A 19,930-nucleotide genomic window follows, 5' to 3' on the forward strand; every position below is an offset into this window, starting at 1 on the left:
TCACAGATCGGGTAATAAATGAGATAGATGAGTGCGTCAAAGTTCTCTAAGCGTAATTTTGGACAAGGAATCCGATTTTGCCGGTACGGAGACCCTAGGTGTACTCTAAAACTACGTTTTCGTGCAAACCACATAAAAATGGCCTTTTTTCCGACTTCAGAGTTCGCCTAGGGTCTTCGTACCGGCAAAATCGGATTCCTTGTCCAAAATTACGCTTAGAGAACTTTGACGCACTCATCTATCTCATTTATTACCCGATCTGTGACAAGTCTTCACATTTACCGCAATTCTACTTAAAGTAAATGCCTTACGTGATTGCAAAACTTTAGAAAGCTGCCATTTCCAAACTACTTGAGCTACAGCGGTGAAATTTCACACCAACTCTGACATCACTTGGGACAATATTTAGACTGAATATGGGGCGGAGACGGTCACGCGAAAGGTGGCTTATCTGATCTAAAACTACCCAGAAATGACGGTTTTTCAATTTTTGCAGCGCCACTGCTTTTCACGCGGCGTACACAAACTTTTTTTCTCGTAGTATGATAGATTGGTCCTTTATCTATAAAATCCACTCATCGGATTGGCGAAAATCGATGCCGAACACCAAAACCCCAAGAAAAGTAAAAACCACTACAAAACCTGAATAACAGTCATAACATCTGTTTGGGTTGTCCTATCAACAAACGGGCACCGGATTCGTGTTCCTCGCGTGATTTTACATAAGATACCACATTTTGAGCTCAATCGAGTGCATAGAGGCCTCAGAAAGGTGATTTTTCAATTTTGGCCATATTATGTGAAAAGTTGTCAGAGAAAACGAAAATTGCCCATAGAATCTGAACGGTGCATATTTCGGCCCAAAAAATTTGTGGCCTTTCTTAGACCCACAAGGACTACCTTTGACCAAAAAATGGAGGAAATCGGCATCGGTCGTGTTCCACGATCGGACTTCTTAAAAAAAATGCCTCTAGAGGGGAGGAAGGAGCGCTGCGCCGGTGAAGAGGCTCGCCCCTGCGGGCCCGGCCCTTATGTTTCAGGTTAGCGCAGTGGTCAGCGACGTCGACAGCGAGCAGCGAGGAAAGTCCTAAGGAGAGGGGCCCGGGAACGAATCCAGCCACAGTAGCCCCACCTCGGCCAACGCCAGTTTCATTTTTTTCCGGACGCGTCTCGGACGGCCCGGAACGAGCCCGACCAGCCCTGTCGGACTCCCCGAAATCCTTCTGATTGTGGTACTTTTCGACCGATTCCCGGCAAGTCCGGGAAAGATTTCGGAACTGTCCGGCGGGGACTGACGGACTGACCTCCGGAAAATTTCGGATCGTCCGATCGGACCCATTTCGGAACCTTCCCCGTTTAATAAGGGAATTTAGAAGAGTTCTTCATTCATAAAGATTTGAGGACGTTCTCTCACATGGCTGAGCCGGAAGATGCACCGAACAATCCCCTTGACGTAACTGTACAGTGTGCCGAAAAGTATCAGAGTCCCAAAGAACCGTTTGTTGGAGATTTCATGATGTTCTCTGACATGGCTGAGCCGGAAGATGCTCCGAAAAATCTCCTTGACAGAACAGTGCACTGTTCCGAAAAGTGTTTAATTCCCAAAGAACCTTTTGTTGAAGATTTAGTGGTTTTCTCCACAATGTCTGAGCCGGAAGATGCTCGGAACAATCCCCTTGACGTAACAGTGCAGTGTGCCGTAAAGTGTCAGAGTCCCAAAGAACCGTTTGTTGAAGATTTTAAGATGTTCTCTGACATGGCTGATCCGGAAGATGCTCCGAACAATCCCCTTGACCTAACTGTGCAGTGCTCTGATCCTTGCTTGGAGCCAGAGTACCCTGTGATGTCTCGGTGCATTGCCCAATTGCACGCCATTGGTTTATTGGCTGAGCGATAGCGAAGCCTGTTACTCCAGTAGGGTTGAAAAACTTTTTCTGTCTGTCTGTCTGTGTGTGTGTGTGTGTGTGTGTACACTACTCCTCCTGAACGGCTCGGCCGATCTGGCTGAGATTTTGTAGGCTTATTAGGGTGCGTCGATATGCACGACTTTTCAGATGCAGCTTTTGGGTAGCACTCAAAAGTTTCGTTTTTTTGTGCTGATTCCATAAATGACCTCGGTTTTGCGATAGGACAAAGCCTTCATGACCCTACCGGGCGTTTTATGTCAAAACCCAAGGGAAAGAATCCCTATGATTTTAAAGGGACGGTCCCTTTCCGAAGGGGCCAAGCCCTTTCTCGGATAGGGCTTGGCCCCTTGGAAGGGGCTCAGCCCTATCTGCCATAGGGCCGGGCCCTATCAAGTTAGGGACCGGCCCTATGGACTTGGGGACCGGCCCTATGAGCTTGGGGACCGGCCCTATGAGCTTGGGGATCCGCCCTCCAGACCACAAGGCCCTATAAATCAGCCTGCCAGTTAGGCAAAATGTGGGTGATTTAGGTAGGCAAACCCGCTACACACCTATTAAGGGTATCTTGTAAACGGCTTTAGATAGAGTGTCGGCGACACTACCATTGTTATCGGCGTCAAAAGTTTACTCAGGAACTGTTTCTTATATTGTACTTTGATGTTCAAGAGGTAGATGTTTTGAACACTTGAACACTCTGGGCACGTCCCTTAACCAAAGGGATATTTCGCGGCCCTTTGACAAGGGGACTGTCCCTATCCATAGGGGCTGGCCCTTCCAAGGGGATCGTCCCTATACCAAGGGGCCGCGAAATATCCCTTTGGTTAGGGACGTTAGGGATTTTTTCCCTTGGGAAAGCGGAGTTTTTGTATTTTTACTTGTTTTTTGGTTCCGCATTCCATCCCAAACTGTCGGCGCGGCTGTTGCACGGTCGGATGGCCACCGCCCACACTAAATACAAGTTTTGCAGCTTGACAGGACCACCGGACACCTCACGTGTGTGTCCCAAACCTCAATTTTCACCCTTTTTTTACAACAATTTTTCATTTATTTCCCTTTTTTTCAGCTTTTATCGAGGATTGTACCGACCCAGTCGGTCTATACCATGACCAGAGGTTGTATAAAACAGTGTAGGGGTACATAGAACGCAAGGCAGCTCCCGGACGGGGGCTGTGTAGGGAGGGGGAAGAGGGAGGGAGGGGAGGCGGAGAAAAAAAATGCCCAAAATCGGCCAAAATCAGCTGTTTTGCCCTGTTTTGCCTGTTGGTAAATACTGTATTGCGGTGCAGCGAGCTCGGCAAGTGTTTCTTCCCCTTGCCTACGCAGGACTCACCAGGAGCGCGTCCGCTACGAGTGGATACGCGCAGGAAGATGCCGCAGCACCGCCGATCGGAGCGCCCCCAGCGGCAGTAGTGGGGACTGGCGCGGGGCACCGTGAGACGCGAAATTTCAAACTGGCCCGGGGAAGGGAGAACACCGCTTGAAAAAGGAGCGAACTAGGGTCAGTTGGGGTAATTATGGGACACGGGGTAAAAATGTGACAGCTGATTCTTAGTCAAGATTTGACATTTTTGAACGCATTACATACCAAATGTGATGTTTTTATTGAGAAAATAATTTTTGCTACGGCACAAGTTCTAAAATCTCGATTCTTGACTAAAAATCAGCTGTCCCATTTTTACCCCGTGTCCCATATTTACCCCAACTGACCCTAATTAAGTTGGCAGAACAAAAGAAGCAAGTAGCAAAACAAATGTTAGGGAAAAGCGCGCGATTATCGGTCATTTCTGTTCTGTCGGTCAACCTGTGAAGATGTACTCAAAGGAAGCATGTTCACTGTGAGTAACAACACTGGCTGCCTTAGACTACTTTGATCATTTCTCTATAAAAAATTTCTTGTCTGGCCTCCGGTGTCCAGCTACATATGAACACAAGAAAACCTTGTACAGGCACATGCGCTCCAGACATGGTCTGGATCCAACAGAGGCAAGCAGTGAGCCTAAGGGAGCGACTTGTTACGTGTGTGACAAAGTATGTATAGTCTCATGTACATGTGAAAACCACCTCATCGGCTTAAACATCTGTAAACATCTTCACACGGTCCATTACAAATTAAAATCACAAACACCAATCAACGTAACTATTGAAGAAGCTCAGTTATGTCCGCACAAATATTTTTCCCACTTTTTCCGTTCGGACCCACCCACATAGTCCTTCGTCCGCCAGGGGCGGCACAGTCTCACGGTGCCCCGCGCCAGTCCCCACCACTGCCGCTGGTCCGCTGTTCGTGGTGAGTCCTGCGTAGGCAAGGGGAAGAAACACTTGCCGAGCTCGCTGCACCGCAATACAGTATTTACCAACAGGCAAAACAGGGCAAAACAGCTGATTTGGGCCGATCTTGGGCATTTGTTTTCTCCGCCTCCCCTCCCTCCCTCTTCCCCCTCCCCACACAGCCCCGGTCCGGGGGCTGCCTTGCGTTCTATGCACCCCTGCACTGTTTTAAGCAACCTCTGGTCAGGGTATAGACCGACTGGGTCGGTACAATCCTCGATAAAAGCTGAAAAAAAGGGGAAAAAATGAAAAATTGTTGTAAAAAAAGGGTGAAAATTGAGGTTTGGGACACACACGTGAGGTGTCCGGTGGTCCTGCCAAGCTGCAAAACTTGTATTTAGTGTAGGCGGTGGCCATCCAACCGTGCAACAGCCGCCCCGACAGTTTGGGATGGAATGCGGAACCAAAAAACAAGAAAAAATACGAAAACTCCGCTTTTTGACATAAAACGCGCGGTAGGGTCATGAAGGCTTTGTCCTATCGCAAAACCGAGGTCATTTATAGAATCAGCACAAGAAAACGAAACTTTTGAGTGCTACCCAAAAGCTGCATCTGAAAAGTCGTGCATATCGACGCACCCTACTTATTAGGTATGTTCTTGGCTCGGCACACGTGAAATGTCACTATCCTAGCTCAACTGGTTCAGTTTTTACAGCCGAAAAACACCTTAAAACGGCGAAAAATCAAGTTTTCTGCAGGCAGATCACTTCTGTCTTAAAGAAAGGGGGTCTGGAGGGCAGAGCCCCCCAGCCCCAACAAGTTAAAAAGTTTCAAGGGTCAAGATCGTGTTATCTGTAGATGAAGCAACTCTAGAATTAAGGGGGGTCTGGGGGTTCCAGCATGCAACAAGTAAGAAGTAACGGACGGTGGACAAGCCATTGCCTGCCGAAGGCAGGCTAGCGCCGCAGGCCAAGGTAGGTACGCAAGGCGCGGATTGGAGTAACAGGCCGCGAGACATCGCGAAGTCTGTTACGACAAGACGCGGTCTGGCGTAAACCTACCTTGTGCAGCACGAAACATTCCAAGGAACAGCTCGAGGTGGTGTGCAAGGCACTTAGTTCTAGTTACAGCCAGCCAATGCTGTCAAAACAGGCGTCGATGGAAGACATCAGGGCAGTGCTCATTGGCATTTTGTCAGTGTTGGTCAAAGACATAGACTCGCCTGTAAGAGACACTTTGTTACTCATCATCGAAAAAGCTGACCACACTCTGGTGACTTGGTGAGAATCATTCACTCGTGTAAATCTTCATTTTATGAAACCTTTCTAACAATGTTTTTTACTCGTTCTTTACACACCACTCACTAACATACAAAACTTTATGTGAAGAGAACGAGTATTGTATTCAAAAATGAGGTTTGGGGGGACATCTTTCATCTCAGATCTCACAGCATGTGGGAAATTGAGAGTGGTAAGGGAATGTGGGGCGATTTGTAACAGGGGCGATTCGTAACAAATGCGTATATTAATTTGAGTGAAGGGAGCAGAGGAAAACGTGAGTATGGCCCTTCTTTCAATTCAAGTAGAGGGTCCTTGAACAATCGAAGCGGATGTGGTCGGTGCACAGGTATAGTTTTGGAGGGCGTCTGAAATATACTGAAATATAGGGTACACCGAAAACAGGCAAATCTTTTATTTCGAGTTCTAGGAAGTTTCAGTCTGAGGCTCCCCAGGTATGAATCATCATCAAAGTACCGTTGGGGCCTTGTACCGTGACCCCCGTACAATGTAACCACGTGGCTTCCTAATACCAATATATATTTAAACAGCTCAAAATGCATTTTAAAGGAAGTTATTCTATTCTTTCCTCCAAAATTGAAAAAAGTGAGGATAGGGTTGACATAGCCGGTCAGTAAATGCTGAGGCGGTCAACGGCAGCTTGAAATGTAGATTTTAAGGCGTCTGCAGGACATCCGAAGAACAACTGCTGGAGGAGGTAACATTCCCGGCGATGTTTCATTGAATGTGTAGGATGTTATGAAAAGCCCCATGGCTGTTACAAATCACCCCATGCTGGGGCGATTCGTAACAGCATGCAAGGGTTTGGAAAGCGTCTTAGATTTCCAAGATTACGGATTCCAGATTGATCCAATGGAGCTGTACAGTCTAGATAAAGGGCCAGACTGCTCAACTGGTACAAGTTTGGAACCGATAAGTAGAACGTTCTATATTGGTATAGAGAATTCCGAAATCTGTTACAAATCGCCCCACATTCCCTTATCAAATGAAAGATGGAGTGTCAGTCGCTTGATCGTAAAAGAAGTTTTTTTTTTACTTGCAATGAGAAATATTGAGAAAATGAACATGAAAGAGAGACGTTTTTAGTGCACTATGTGAAACTAACCTCTTTTCACGTGTCTGTATCTTTTGATGTTGAACGCCACTGAAACGCAAAGTACAACAACAATGACACGAGATCTTTGGTCAACAAAAATCTAGGAGGGTTTTTTGCAAGTGGTAATGGATAATTTTGAGAAATTTGGTATTAACGAAACATTGTTTGACCCTTACCATGATACATGTCTCAGAACTGCAAGCTGTGTCATCTTAATGAATTTCTTTTTGATGGTGTTGCACGTCTTATGTTCGAGATGAGAGATGAAATAATAAGTTTCATTTGACTGTTTTCTAAAATAAATATGTCCTTCTGAGGGATTTGGTCATGGAAAAAGCAGGTTTTTGGCACGAACTCTAGTGTAAATTCGATTATGGACGAGAATCGATATCTCGAGATATCGCGATGCATCGATGTTCCCTGCCTGAGAAGAGAACCAACCGGAAGCGTTCGTTAAAAGGCAAAATTACAAATCGTCAGAGGACAATTCATGTAACGATCAGCGACTGACACATCAATCTAGCTTTGTAAAGAACGAGTCCCTCCCATGTGATATCAATTCTTTGATATCTTTCCTTCTTGTTTTGTTTTTTGACAAAAATTCCTGTTTCATGTTCGAATTTTGGAAATCCGGCTTTGCTACGAGATAGGCAAATCAATAAAGAACTTGTAAAACAAAAATCAAGTCTCGACAACTTATGGTTCATCGCAAGGAGAATTTTTAGTAAACGACTAAATTTGTTACGTAAACTTCAATAACTCAGAAACTAATGGGAGTTGAGTGCCTCAACTTTGGGTTAAAGTTCATCTTACAGTGAGCAACCTGAAACCTAAATACAAACATGATGCCACAATTATTTTGAAAAATGAAATTTCATATTTTTTCACTTTACAGAAACCTTAAAAAGCTATAGAAAATTTTCAACATGCACAAGGGGCCACGCGAATCGAATTTCGCGCCGACTTAATCCTGGGGATGCTATCAGGCTGCATAAAAATGCACTGTTAAAAATAATCGTAAATTTACGACATTTTGTAGAACAATTATGTCGTTTTTAAACGACATATTTTGTTACGACTCAAGTCGTAAATATACGACTTGAGTCGTAACTGTACGACATATTTGTCGATATTTTTGATAGCGACTTAATCGTAAGTTTACGAACAATCGTAAATTATCTTTCGAATATGTCGTGCAGTTATGACTTTAGTCGTACATTTACGACTTTTGTCGTAAATTTGTGTTATAAATCGTAAATGAACGACACAAATCGTAAATAAGTGAGCAAAATTGTAACTTTTCACCTCCTTTTCGGGGATTTCAGGTGTCAAAATATGTAATCGTGATTACGACATTGTCGTAGAGAAATGATTTTTTAGTCGTTCAGTTACGACGAAGTAGTTTAGGAACGATTTCCGTCGCTATGAAAATTAGCGATTTTTTTGTCGCTAATTTACGACAGTGTGAGATCGCTGTACAATAGAAAGTTAACGTTATTACAGTTTCAGATTTGGTGAGTCTTGTTTGCAAGATTTGGCTAGGCCACTTTTTCACCTCTATGAAATCGGATCACATACCGGTACTGTCTTTTTGAGAGTTGATGACGAGCTCAATTTGGACTGCAGATTTGGATCGGACTCGGTGTCAACCCCCACGAGACGTTTTCCCCGTTTCCTAGTCTCATGTAGATCAACATATATTTCCAGAAAAAAAACAAACAATTGTTCTGCACTCTCAGCACGTTACTGACTTTTCCTCGTCAATTACATATTCGTATCAACAGCAATAATACTTAGTATTTTCTAAGTAGAATAATTTCCTTTGTAAAGTTACGTACAAAACAACATTCTCAGTATACTATTTAATATTTCCTAAGTAGTTCTTTAAAAAAGGAAAAGTACGTGTTATGGTTGCACAAATTATTTGCATAAGTACTGACAAAATGAGCAAAACGTCAATAACGTGCTGAGAGTGTGATAAATATCTCCAGTCCAGCCGATGTTATCAGGCCTAAAGTAATCAGAAAATTGAGGCATCAGAGTGTTTCTTAATTATCAGAAATAGGTGTCCGAAAAAGTATTAGGACAGACATCAGAAATGTTCTGATGTGCGAAAGTATCAGACAATTTCTGAGATGATTTACACCAGTGACCCTAGTAACGGGCTTCGTTATCGCTCAGCCAACAATGTGCACCGAAAAGTTTGGAAATTTTCAAAAAAAACATGACAATGCAGTGAGCGACAATGACGGAGCAATTAGCAAGAAATGCCAGCTGCTGTCAACATTCACTGGGAGGAATGAGACAGAGTTCCGGGAAAAGCAACGTCGCCACTGGCATTCCCTGCAGCAGTGAGACAGCAGATAATAGACGATTGTATGTAGTATAAAAGCGCCGGTTAAGGGGCACACCAGTGAAAATCGTCAAATTTTGGCCTCCTTTTTATTTTATCATATTTTTCTGCTATTATCCCGAGTCGAACGCCGCAAACCCAACCTCAAAATTCCAATTACTTTGGCTTGGGCACATTTTTGAAGTTCCTAAAAGGGTAACTTTTTTTGCATATTTTACCTCAATTGTCAACGTTCAGGTGTTTCACTTGAAGTCCAATGCCAAAACCCTGGAACCATCGAAACGCAGTTGGAGAAAGGAATATTTTGGCGCAAACCGAACTCAAAAATGTCAATAATTGCGTCCGTAATGAGGAATAATGCGAGTATACCGTAGTTTCACTTCAAACGTCGTTTTCTCGAAACGCCATTTTTGGACCTGGTGCCCACGATTGCGGGCGCAAAATTGAGATAATTGAGTGTGGTTTGCGGCAAAATGTTTCTTAAACTTGTCGCTATCGTGTGAACCTCGGATATGGTCGTAGCATGTACAGGGCCTGAGCCACAAACACGGAAACGTGAAAAATATGGTCAAAAAATGAGTTTCGTTTTTTGCTTCTCAAAAAAACATATTTAGGATTGTTTTTCCGACATGTCCGTGGTTCACACGATAGCCACATGTGTCCTGATGAGAAATTTTGAAACCCCATGTTTCAGGCTCAATCGAGGGCTTCACAAAGTTGGGCAAAGTGGAGCCGTGTCACCGAAAAATGAAAATGGCGCCCACCCCCCTTCCCGTCGCCCCCCCTTGCTGCCGTGTACTTTTTTGGTTAAATTGACATATTTTATGCTTCAGAATAAAATTTCAACCCATTACCTTCGTTACTTTACTCAGAATAACGTTTTTACGAAGCCTCTGCATTTTCACTGGTGTGCCCCCTTAACTCGGAGACACCATCGACTTTTCGTCCAGACCTCTATAGCCATGACCTGCAAGACCGTCATCATCCTCTGCTTCGCGCTGTTCGCAGCTGCTGTAAGTTAAGAGTTATCTTTCCTGAAGAATTCTGGAACTGCAAAAAAAAGTATCATGAAAAAATGTTCATGAACTATCTTCACTGCAAATCAGTGAATCTCGATATCGCTGAAAAACAATGTCCACGTATTTATATAAGGACAAAACTTTGTAACAAGCTCTTCGGTGAAAAATTTTATAAAGTTTGTTGGCTTCACGGACTTTGAGAAAAGACCGCTCATTACGTCACGTGCAGTTAGGATAGTTCTGAATTGACACTAACAGTTAGGATTGTCTTGGGTCTGCTTGGATCTCAGTCGAGTTCAGCTAAAAATTTCCTGATGCCCTTTTAATATCCAGAAGAATCTCGCGAAAGCCCACAAGAAGCCCTTAAAATCTTGCTCCATACCGTCATTAAATCCTAAGAGACCCTCTTAAGTTTTTTGTGACATTTCGTTAAGACCCTTCCTTTTCACACGCAATATGTTCATGGAGAATTCGGCTCTGGGAAATTGCATGATTTTCTGCAAGCATGGAATTTTCTTATTGCTATGGGAAACTATGCAACACTGTAAAAATAATGTTGTGAATTTACAACGGAGTATTTTACGAAGGTTTTTGGGAATGTCCAAAAGTGCACTGTAAATGTTTCTTTCCTACAGGAACTTTTGTAAATCAACGGAAGTTCGTCGTTAATTTACGAAGGTTCTTAGAAAATTTACGAAGAAAAATCGTAAATGTACAGAATCTGTTGTAAATTTACGAAGGGCTTCGTAAATTTACGACGGGCTTCGTTAATCTACGACGGGTCTTCGTAAATCTACGGCGGACCTTCGTAAATAAACGAAGGAACTGTTGGAAATTTTTTTGCCGAAGGATCCGTTGTTAATTCCAGACGTAAAATTACGAAGGTTCTCTGTATATTAACGAAGGTTCTTTGTTTATTAACGAAGGGTCCCTGTAAATTTACGAAGGATCTTTGTAGATATACGAAGGTGCTTCGTAAATTTCCATTGTGATTGTAAACTTGACAGAGATCGTTCAAAAAATTAACGAAGGTGTTTGTGAATATACGAAGAGCTTCGTAAATTAACGAAGGAACGGTTGGCAATTTTTTTGCCGAAGGATCCGTCGTTTATTCCGGACATTAATTTTTACTGTGAAAATTTTATACAAATTTGAGTGCAATTTTATGCAAAACCATGGGTCTTCACCTAACATGATTGTTCATAGCGTGACGAATCCTTTTTTGAAGAAGTGGTAGCCTTTTCGAGGTACTTGTTCGTAGATGAAGTGGTTGTGTGTCGTTAGAATAAACGTAAGGCCTTCGAGACTGTCCAAGGTGTACTGTATTGCATGTTGAGTGGATGCACACAATTTCGGCTTGCATTATGTTCTAGGTGGCGACGGTGAGTGCTGTGACGCAGATGCGGACGCAAGGAGCCCCATCGTAACTCGAGTGCCACTTCAGAACTCTTGAGTCATTCATCCGACACACACTAAATGTTTATGGACTTTATGTTCATAACTATGGCCGTATTTGTGCATACTGAAGTTATGTACAAATTTGTACATAAATTAGGTACAATGTTTTACATACTTAAGCACAATATGGAAATATTGTTCCTAATGTAAGTACAAATTTGTACACAAGTTCTGTTTGCACAAAAACGGCTATAGCTATGGACAATAAAGTACATAAAACATTTAGTGTGCATGACTTCTGTGAGGATGTGAATTTTGACATGTTCGTTTGGATACGATGGCACATGCGTCGAAACAAGACGCGGCTGTTTCTCGGGGGGTACACATCATTAAGGAACTGGCCCTCCCCCACACACTTAATGTTTTATGTACTTTATTGTCCATAGCTATGGCCGTTTTAGTGCATGCATACCTTATGTACAAATCTGCACATAAATTAGGAACAATATTTCCATATTGTGCTTAAGTATCTAAAACATCGTACCTCATTTATGTACAAATTTGAACATAACTTCAGTATGCACAAATACGGCCTTGGTTATAGACATTAAGTCCATAAACATTTAGTGTGCATAGTAGAGCCAGGGATCCTTAACTTACCTCATAAGGGCATCATAACGTCATCATAAGAGTTAAAGTTATTACCCTTAGCTTCTAACATCTTTTCAAAAGGGTAAGTTATTTTTTGATGTCTCGAATTTGTGTGGATATACTTTTGCAAGTACTTTCTTAAGTCCTTACCCTTAACCTATATCGAACATTGTCTTATGTTACGTTATGACAGCAGTATTAGTTAAATGTTGAGTTAAGTTAAGGATCCCTGGGTAGAGCATGCTCAGGTGCCTAGTTTCTAGGCGACCAAAGTGGCCAGATTCTTGGCACTTTTGGCACCTCAGGCATTGTTTAGACATGGGTGAAGGCAGGGCACCTAATGGTCTGCCTGTGAGGAACTAATTCGCGTAATTCGGTCTTTGCTTCGTCGTTTTGAGCTTGTTGAAAACGACGATCAAGCAAGTAAAATATGATGAGGCGGCAACGAAAAAAAAACGCATTCGATCGTCTGCTTGCGGTCTTGGGCCGAGGGGCTTAACTCCAAGAAAACGTGTACAGAGTACTCAGTATTATGGTGTTAAAATGTCAAAATTTGGCTCATTTAGCCCAAAAATATTATTACAACTACGTGTATTAGCCGTAATACACGGTTTATGTGTACAGGGTATTACACACACCCCCTCGTCTTGGGCTCATCGTAAAAATGTACACGTTTACGACGAACCCAAGACGCGATTCGGACATCCACTTAGCTGCGCTCAAGCCGTTCCATGTGTCCGAATCTCGTCGTCGGAAAAGACGAGATTCGGACCCGCAGATATTGAGGGAATAGTACTTTTTACTGCTGAGTAAAAAACTCTTTATCAAAGTACGAAAAGTCTGAGCAGCACTGAACAACCAAACGTGATCCAGACCACACCACTGGTGTGGTCAGATGGGTGCCATTTTGACCACATCAGTTGGTGTGGTCTAGACCACGTTTGGCCACATTTGATGCGGTCTAGACCACGTTTGGCCACGTTTGATGCGGTCTAGACCACGTTTGGCCACATTTGATGAGGTCTAGACCACACCAAACGCACCAAACGTGGTCTAGACCACACCATCTGATGTGGTCAAAATGGCACCCATTCGACCACACCAGTTGGTGCGATGTAGACCACGTTTGGTTCTTCAGTGAGTCTGAGAGTGTGGCGCACTGCATTGATCGACGCCCCCAACGGTCCGCTTCCAGAGCCTCTACACCGACGAGCAGATCGCCGACCTGGACGGCCGCATCGCCACGTGCCTGCAGCGCCTGCCCGCCGGGCCCAGCGACGCCTGCCGCGTCAGTGCGGGCATCACGCCCATCAAGGAGCAGGGCGCCAGGAGGGAGTACCGCGTCGAGCCCATCGTGGAGTGCCTCGTCGACGCCGGCATCCCCCAGGGACCGGCCCTCAAGTCGGCCAAGTACTGCCTCACCCTGAGCCTGTGGAGGCCCATTTAAACAGTGTGCCAATGCCGTGCCCTGTCTGATGTTACAGAAATAAACGAACCTGTCTGGACTCAGACTCCTTGCGTTTCACTTTTAATTCTTGGGAGGCTGACATCGTCCACGCTAGGAAGCGTAGACCACGGATGTCCCCTTGTCTTGTCCGTGGGAAAACTGTCTGAGAGAAGCCAGTGGTCCAGCGCCCCATCCCCCATCGCCCCCTCTCCTCTCCCCCCCTAGTGTATTCTGAATTTGCATGACACCTGTTGTCTGCGCTTCTAGACTATGTGTAGTGAGGAGAAATAATATTTGAGAGATTTGGACGTGTCCTACATTTTATTTACGATCGTCGCAAAATCAGAAACTAATTGAATTTGGCCGGCCGTTAGAACGACCGCTGCGCCCTCTGCTGGCCGCAAGCGGTACTACCCTTTCCTGCGTCCTTCCGCCCTTGTCCGGTCGTGTCATAAGCCGTCCTAGAAGTAGCGTCATCATGTCGTTCAGCGAGGAACAGCTTGATTACGAGCCTTTGGAGGAAGGCGAAATTGAGTCATCTGGAGACGAAACGCTCGATTTAAACATTTCGGGCAACCTGTTTAGAGAGGTAAGTGAAATGTTGTGTGTGTGAGAGGGAGAGAGAGTGTGTGTGTGTGTGTTTCGCTGCGTCAGCACGCCTCGTGGTGTGATTGCGTCATGTCCCATTCTCAATGCTTCTGAGTGTTTTCCGCGTTTATGTAGTGCTCACTGCACTGTAAAAAATAAGTTCGTAAATTTACAAACAATTTATGGGTAATTTCGTTGCTCAAATTATCTGTAAATTTACAACGTCTTTTTGTTTCTTAACGATTTATGAATTATTCTTCACGCAGTAATTAGTAAAACTACAAACTTTTTACCCGCTCCAAATTACGTGGACCGCTTTTGTTCTACCTTGTCACGCTGATTAAATGGAGATTAACTTATTTCAGCGTTTTTGTTTTGTTTTATGAAACATCTTGTAAAATGATGAAGGCATCACCATATCTCGTAATCTTACAAGCGATTTGTGCAACGGAATAACCTAAGCATTTGTTGTAATTTTAGGAAACTTTTTATGTTTTGGTGACATTGTTGTAGTATTTTAGTCACGTTTGAGATGTATTTTGTTCGTACCATTTCATAAGACGGTGTTCATGAACAAATTTCATAAAATTAAGAATATTTCTGTGATGAATAATTCATATAACGGCCTCTACGAATAAATTTCATAAAATAACGAAATGTTATTGTTACTTTACAGAGAATTTGTAAAAAAAATTTTCGTAAATTCACAATAATTTTTTACAGTGTGTGCTCGTGTCAGAAAATCCTTTTCGTGTCAGTAGCGTTAAAATCATGAAATCTGGGGTCGGCGTCCCCCTGCGCCATGCGGTCGCGGGGTGCACCGGGTTGCATCTGCCTGTTCGGCTTGTTTGCGTGTTCTCTCGTTTCGAATCTTGTGCGAGACGCTTCGCGAGAGTGCTCGCGTGTGAAATTCGTGAAATTTGGGTCAAAAAGTGTCGAATTACGGCCAGTTGACGTTGACGTGTGCGTGGGAGCCGGGCAGTCTCAGTGTTTGTGCCGCTTTCTGAGGGTAAATTCGGTGTTCTCGGTTCGAATCATGTTTGGGGCGCTTCGCGAGGGTGCTGCAGTGTGAAACTCCGAAAAATTGTGTTAGAAATACTCAAAACTGAGTAAAGTTGTCCTTCCCTCTGGTGGCGTGGGTCGCGAAATCTCTGGCATTTGTGCGTGTTGCATTTGTTTGCACGCGCCGGGCGAACGCACGGCCGCTCGCATTTGCGACGGAACGTTAAGGGTTTGTTTTTCAGTGAGAATTTTGAACCTGGTTAGTGTGGCGGTTAACTTTCAAATCGACGCGCCGGGCAGGGAGGAGGTGGGGGAGGTGTGATGACGTCACGGCCAGGCCGGAGTCTGTCATGGCCGACGAAGGCTTGTTTACGCGTTGCAGCGATTTTCGTTGTTTTCTTTCAAAGATTTATCATTGACTATGTGAAACGAACTAGTGTTGTGCCGAAATCATTCGTCTGTCTGAGGGATGAAAGGGAAAATGTGTCGTTCCAAGAAACCGCGCCAGTCGCGTGCTTGAGTCTTTGGTAGAGAGGTTAGGTTTTCTTTTGGTCTTGAAAATGATTTCTACATTGCATCTTTCTTGTTTCAGCTGAGCGTGCCTCCTGGTGTTTTACGTGAACAAAACCGAAGGGATGAGGTTCACAGCCCTCTAGTGAGTGTAGAGCGATTCTCACGTTTCGGGGTAGTTTTGGCGTCTCTGATTTGCCGAAAGTGAGAAATATCCAATTAAGTTTTTCTGATTATTGGGGTCCTGGATGATACTAGAGTTATGGCAATGGTATTTATAGTAAAGACCTTGTACTATCTTCCTAAAAACATGAGCCATAAGGTATTCCCATACGTTTTAGTGGGTGTTTTGATCACGGAAATTACGTTATCACGGAAGTTACAAAGTGTGAAAATCAGCTTTAACGGCTGACTCGGGCTTGCTGTGGCTTAAAAGTCGTTCCAGGGTCAAATCAAGAACCTATAAAGCCCCAATCCGACTGACTCACTCACTGACTCACTGACTCACTCACTCATAGAAATGTTTGGGGTGAAGGAGTGGTCGTAGAGACTTGCGGTTTTTTCCATTCGATTCCAAATTTTATGGGAAAATTGGGAAAAATCCCAAAGTTGAAATTCCTCACCGTTTCCGAGAAAACCTACTTTATCTACAAAAAAGGGGAACAAATTTCTCACCGTTTCCGAGCAAACCTACTCAATCTTCAAAAAAGGGGACCGACCGACTAGAAATTTTTATTCGCCCCATCGCACAGTGGGCTAAAACACCCTTTTAGGCGCTCAAAACCTGTTTCTTAAAAATCGTTTAAACAGGCAAACGTTTTCACTATCGGATAGGAAATTTTCTGCAGATTTCAAATCTGGTCTTATTTTTGTTGTCAGACCAAAACTACGACCACTACAGGCCTTCAAAGTTAATACTTGTGATAATGTGTTATTTTTAGTAAAAAATGCAAGAAAACGCCACAGCGATTTTGACGGCTTTCCATCTAGATTTTGAACCTCCGGTGGTTCCATTTTAAAGACCAAGTATTCCCGTTCAAAATGATACCCAAGTTATCTTCCTGCGATAATTTGAAGGGTGTTGGTGTGCATATAATCGCTTTGTTTGTATAATTTTTACTTTAAAAACAAAAGTTTGAGATCTACTATGGAATTACGCACTATTAAGCACGTTCCACCGCTGGAAATTATCAACCTATGTGTCAATTGAAAGGATCAACAGAGAAAACCTGCGCATATTTGCGCAAACAGTAATACGCGGCTGTGAAACATTATAAAATTGGCAATTTACCCGTTTTCGGTAGAAAATGCGTCCCAACGAAGAAAGAAGCCAAGCATCCATGTCTCCATCCCAACCGTCCCTTATCTTTTCACGTGCTATTTGGCTCCTTTTCCCTAGCCCCACGCCCTTTCTCTACAACTAACCCTCCAGAAAAGGCCACCCGGAAGTGCAACAGAATTGATGGGAATGCAGATCTTCTGACTGCCATTTGTTTTATCTGATCCTGTTATCAGCTCTTTCAGAAAATAAAACCTAAAGCCAAGTCTTAAAAACTGTGTGCCACAGTTCTTTCACTTATAGTTGCCCCTTTGATGGCCAGGCAAATGAGCCTGCCATGTTATTGTTCCATGAAGAGTTAAATGATATACCATTTAAAAATTGATTTTAGGAAATTGAAGTTTGACAGTTGTTATAAAATCTGTAACCATGATTTTTTACAGTATTGTTTTTAGGAACGCACATATAATGTTAATGATGTTTTTGACTCCTTTAAGCGGTTTTCAATTGTTCCGTCTGAAATTAACATTAAAAAAACCTACAATATGTTTTGCATCGATCTAATAGAAAGAGAGAGTGCTCCCGCAGACTCAGAAATATACAACATAAAAATACGATTATATTATATCAATTTTCGGTGAACCACGGCTGAGATAAGGTCATAATTGCCGCCGCTTGTTCAAAATCTCATAAAGTAAGACCAAAAGAGGGTCTGTACCAAATTTGGGACATATACGATCAAAAATGGCTGAAATACAGGTTTTGAGCGCCTAAAAGGTTGTTTTAGCCCACTGTGCATCGGTAGGTCTGGTCGAGACATTTCCGAAACTGTGCCGAAATCGGGTCCTCGTCACCGGCAACATCCTCAAAAACGATAAAATAGGCCTAAATTTAACAAAATCCACTCAATCTTCAAAAAAGGGGACCGACCGACTAGAAATTTTTATTCGCCCCATCGGTAGGTCTGGTCGAGACATTTCCGAAACTGTGCCGCAATCGGGTTCTTGTCACCGGCAACATCCTCAAAAACGATAAAATAGGCCTAAATTTAACAAAATCCACTCAATCTTCAAAAAAGGGGACCGACCGACTAAAAATTTTTATTCGCCCCATCGGTAGGTCTGGTCGAGACATTTCCGAAACTATGCCACAATGGGTCTCCGTCACCGGCAACATCCTCAAAACGATAAAAAAAAGGCCTAAATTCAACAAAATCCACTCAATCTTCAAAAAAGGGGACCGACCGACTGAAAATTTTTATTCACCCTATCGGTAGGTCTGGTCGAGACATTTCCGAAACTATGCCACAATGGGGTCTCCGTCACCGGCAACATCCTCAAAACGATAAAATAGGCCTAAATTCAACAAAATCCACTCAATCTTCAAAAAAGGGGACCGACCGACTGAAAATTTTTATTCACCCTATCGGTAGGTCTGGTCGAGTCATTTCCAAAACTGTGCCGCAATCGGGTCCCCGTCACCGGCAACACCCTCAAAACGATTAAATAGGCCTAAATTCAACAAACCCACTCAATCTTCGAAAAAGGGGACCGACCGACTAAAAATTTTTATTCGCCCTATCGGTAGGTCTGGTCTCGACATTTCCAAAACTGTGCCGCAATCTGGTCCCCGTCACCGGCAACGCCCTCAAAACGATTAAATAGGCCTAAATTTAACAAAATCCACTCAATCTTCAAAAAGGGGACCGACCGACTGAAAATTTTTATTTGCCCTATCGGTAGGTCTGGTCAAGACATTTCCGAAACTGTGCCGCAATCGGGTCCCCGTCACCGGCAACACCCTCAAAACGATTAAATAGGCCTAAATTTAACAAAATCCACTCAATCTTCAAAAAAGGGGACCGACCGACTGAAAATTTTTATTTGCCCTATCGGTAGGTCTGGTCGAGACATTTCCGAAACTGTGCCGCAATCGGGTCCCCGTCACCGGCAACACCCTCAAACGATTAAATAGGCCTAAATTCAACAAAACCCACTCCATCTTCGAAAAAGGGGACCGACCGACTAAAAATTTTTATTCGCCCTATCGGTAGGTCTGGTCTTGACATTTCCAAAACTGTGCCGGAATCTGGTCCCCGTCACCGGCAACATCCTGAAAACGATATAAAAATATCAAAATAGGCCTAAATTCAACAAAATCCACTCAATCTTCAAAAGAGGGGACCGACCGACTGAAAATTTTTATTCGCCCTATCGGTAGGTCTGGTCGAGACATTTCCGAAACTGTGCCGCAATCGGGTCCCCGTCACCGGCAACACCCTCAAAACGATTAAATAGGCCTAAATTCAACAAAATCCACTCAATCTTCATAAAAGGGGACCGACCGACTGAAAATTTTTATTTGCCCTATCGGTAGTCTGGTCAAGACATTTCCGAAACTATGCCGCTATCTGGTCCCCGTCACCGGCAACACCCTTAAAACGATATAAAAGTTGGCCTAATTTTAACAAAATCCACTCAATCTTCAAAAAGGGGACCGACTGACTCAAAATTTTTATTCGCCCCATCGGTAGGTCTGGACGAGACATTTCCAAAACTGTGCCGCAATCGGGTCCCCGTCACCGGCAACATCCTCAAAACGATAAAATAGGCCTAAATTTAACAAAATCCACTCAATCTTCAAAAATAGGGACCGACCGACTAAAATTTTTTATTCGCCCCATCGGTAGATCTGGTCGAGACATTTCCGAAACTATGCCGCAATCAGGCCCCGTCACCGGCAACGTCCTCAAAGTCATCAATCAAGAACCTATAAAGCCCCAATCCGACTGACTCACTCACTGACTCACTCACTCACTCATAGAAATGTTTAGGGTCAAGGGTGGTCGTAGAGACTTGCGTTTTTTTCCATTCACCTCTATCCTTGTCAAAGCAGTCTTCAATATTTTCCGGACCTTGTATGCACCCATTGACTGCCACAGTAGCGAATGCAATACAAGCTATCTATTTGGGCAGTAAAAGTAGCTTATTATATGGTCTAAAGCTGTTAAATAGGCCTTTCATAGAAGCAGTACATTTACTTCCTTAGAAAATTAGCCTTTGGTCACCACGGACTTACTGAAAATACTTCGGCACGCGCCCCACACATGCGGGG

The 19,930-nt window shown here is 43.6% G+C and overlaps 1 protein-coding gene across 1 annotated transcript; it reads left to right on the top strand.

Moving 5' to 3' along the window:
- Positions 1-9,871: 9,871 nt before the first annotated feature.
- Positions 9,872-13,498, top strand: LOC117644622. The gene is made up of 3 exons (XM_034384231.1): positions 9,872-9,935; positions 11,315-11,323; positions 13,186-13,498. Exons 1-3 carry the CDS (start codon positions 9,885-9,887, stop codon positions 13,435-13,437), a joined length of 312 nt encoding a protein of 103 aa, XP_034240122.1. The 5' UTR covers positions 9,872-9,884; the 3' UTR covers positions 13,438-13,498.
- The last annotated feature ends 6,432 nt before the right edge of the window (positions 13,499-19,930 follow it).

This window comes from Thrips palmi, unplaced genomic scaffold (genome assembly GCF_012932325.1).
Source record: "Thrips palmi isolate BJ-2018 unplaced genomic scaffold, TpBJ-2018v1 HiC_scaffold_18, whole genome shotgun sequence".
Taxonomy (NCBI): domain Eukaryota; kingdom Metazoa; phylum Arthropoda; class Insecta; order Thysanoptera; family Thripidae; genus Thrips; species Thrips palmi.

Coding starts and splice junctions, on each gene's coding strand:
- LOC117644622 (XM_034384231.1), top strand. CDS start 9,885: ATGACCTGCAAGACCGTCATCATCCTCTGCTTCGCGCTGTTCGCAGCT.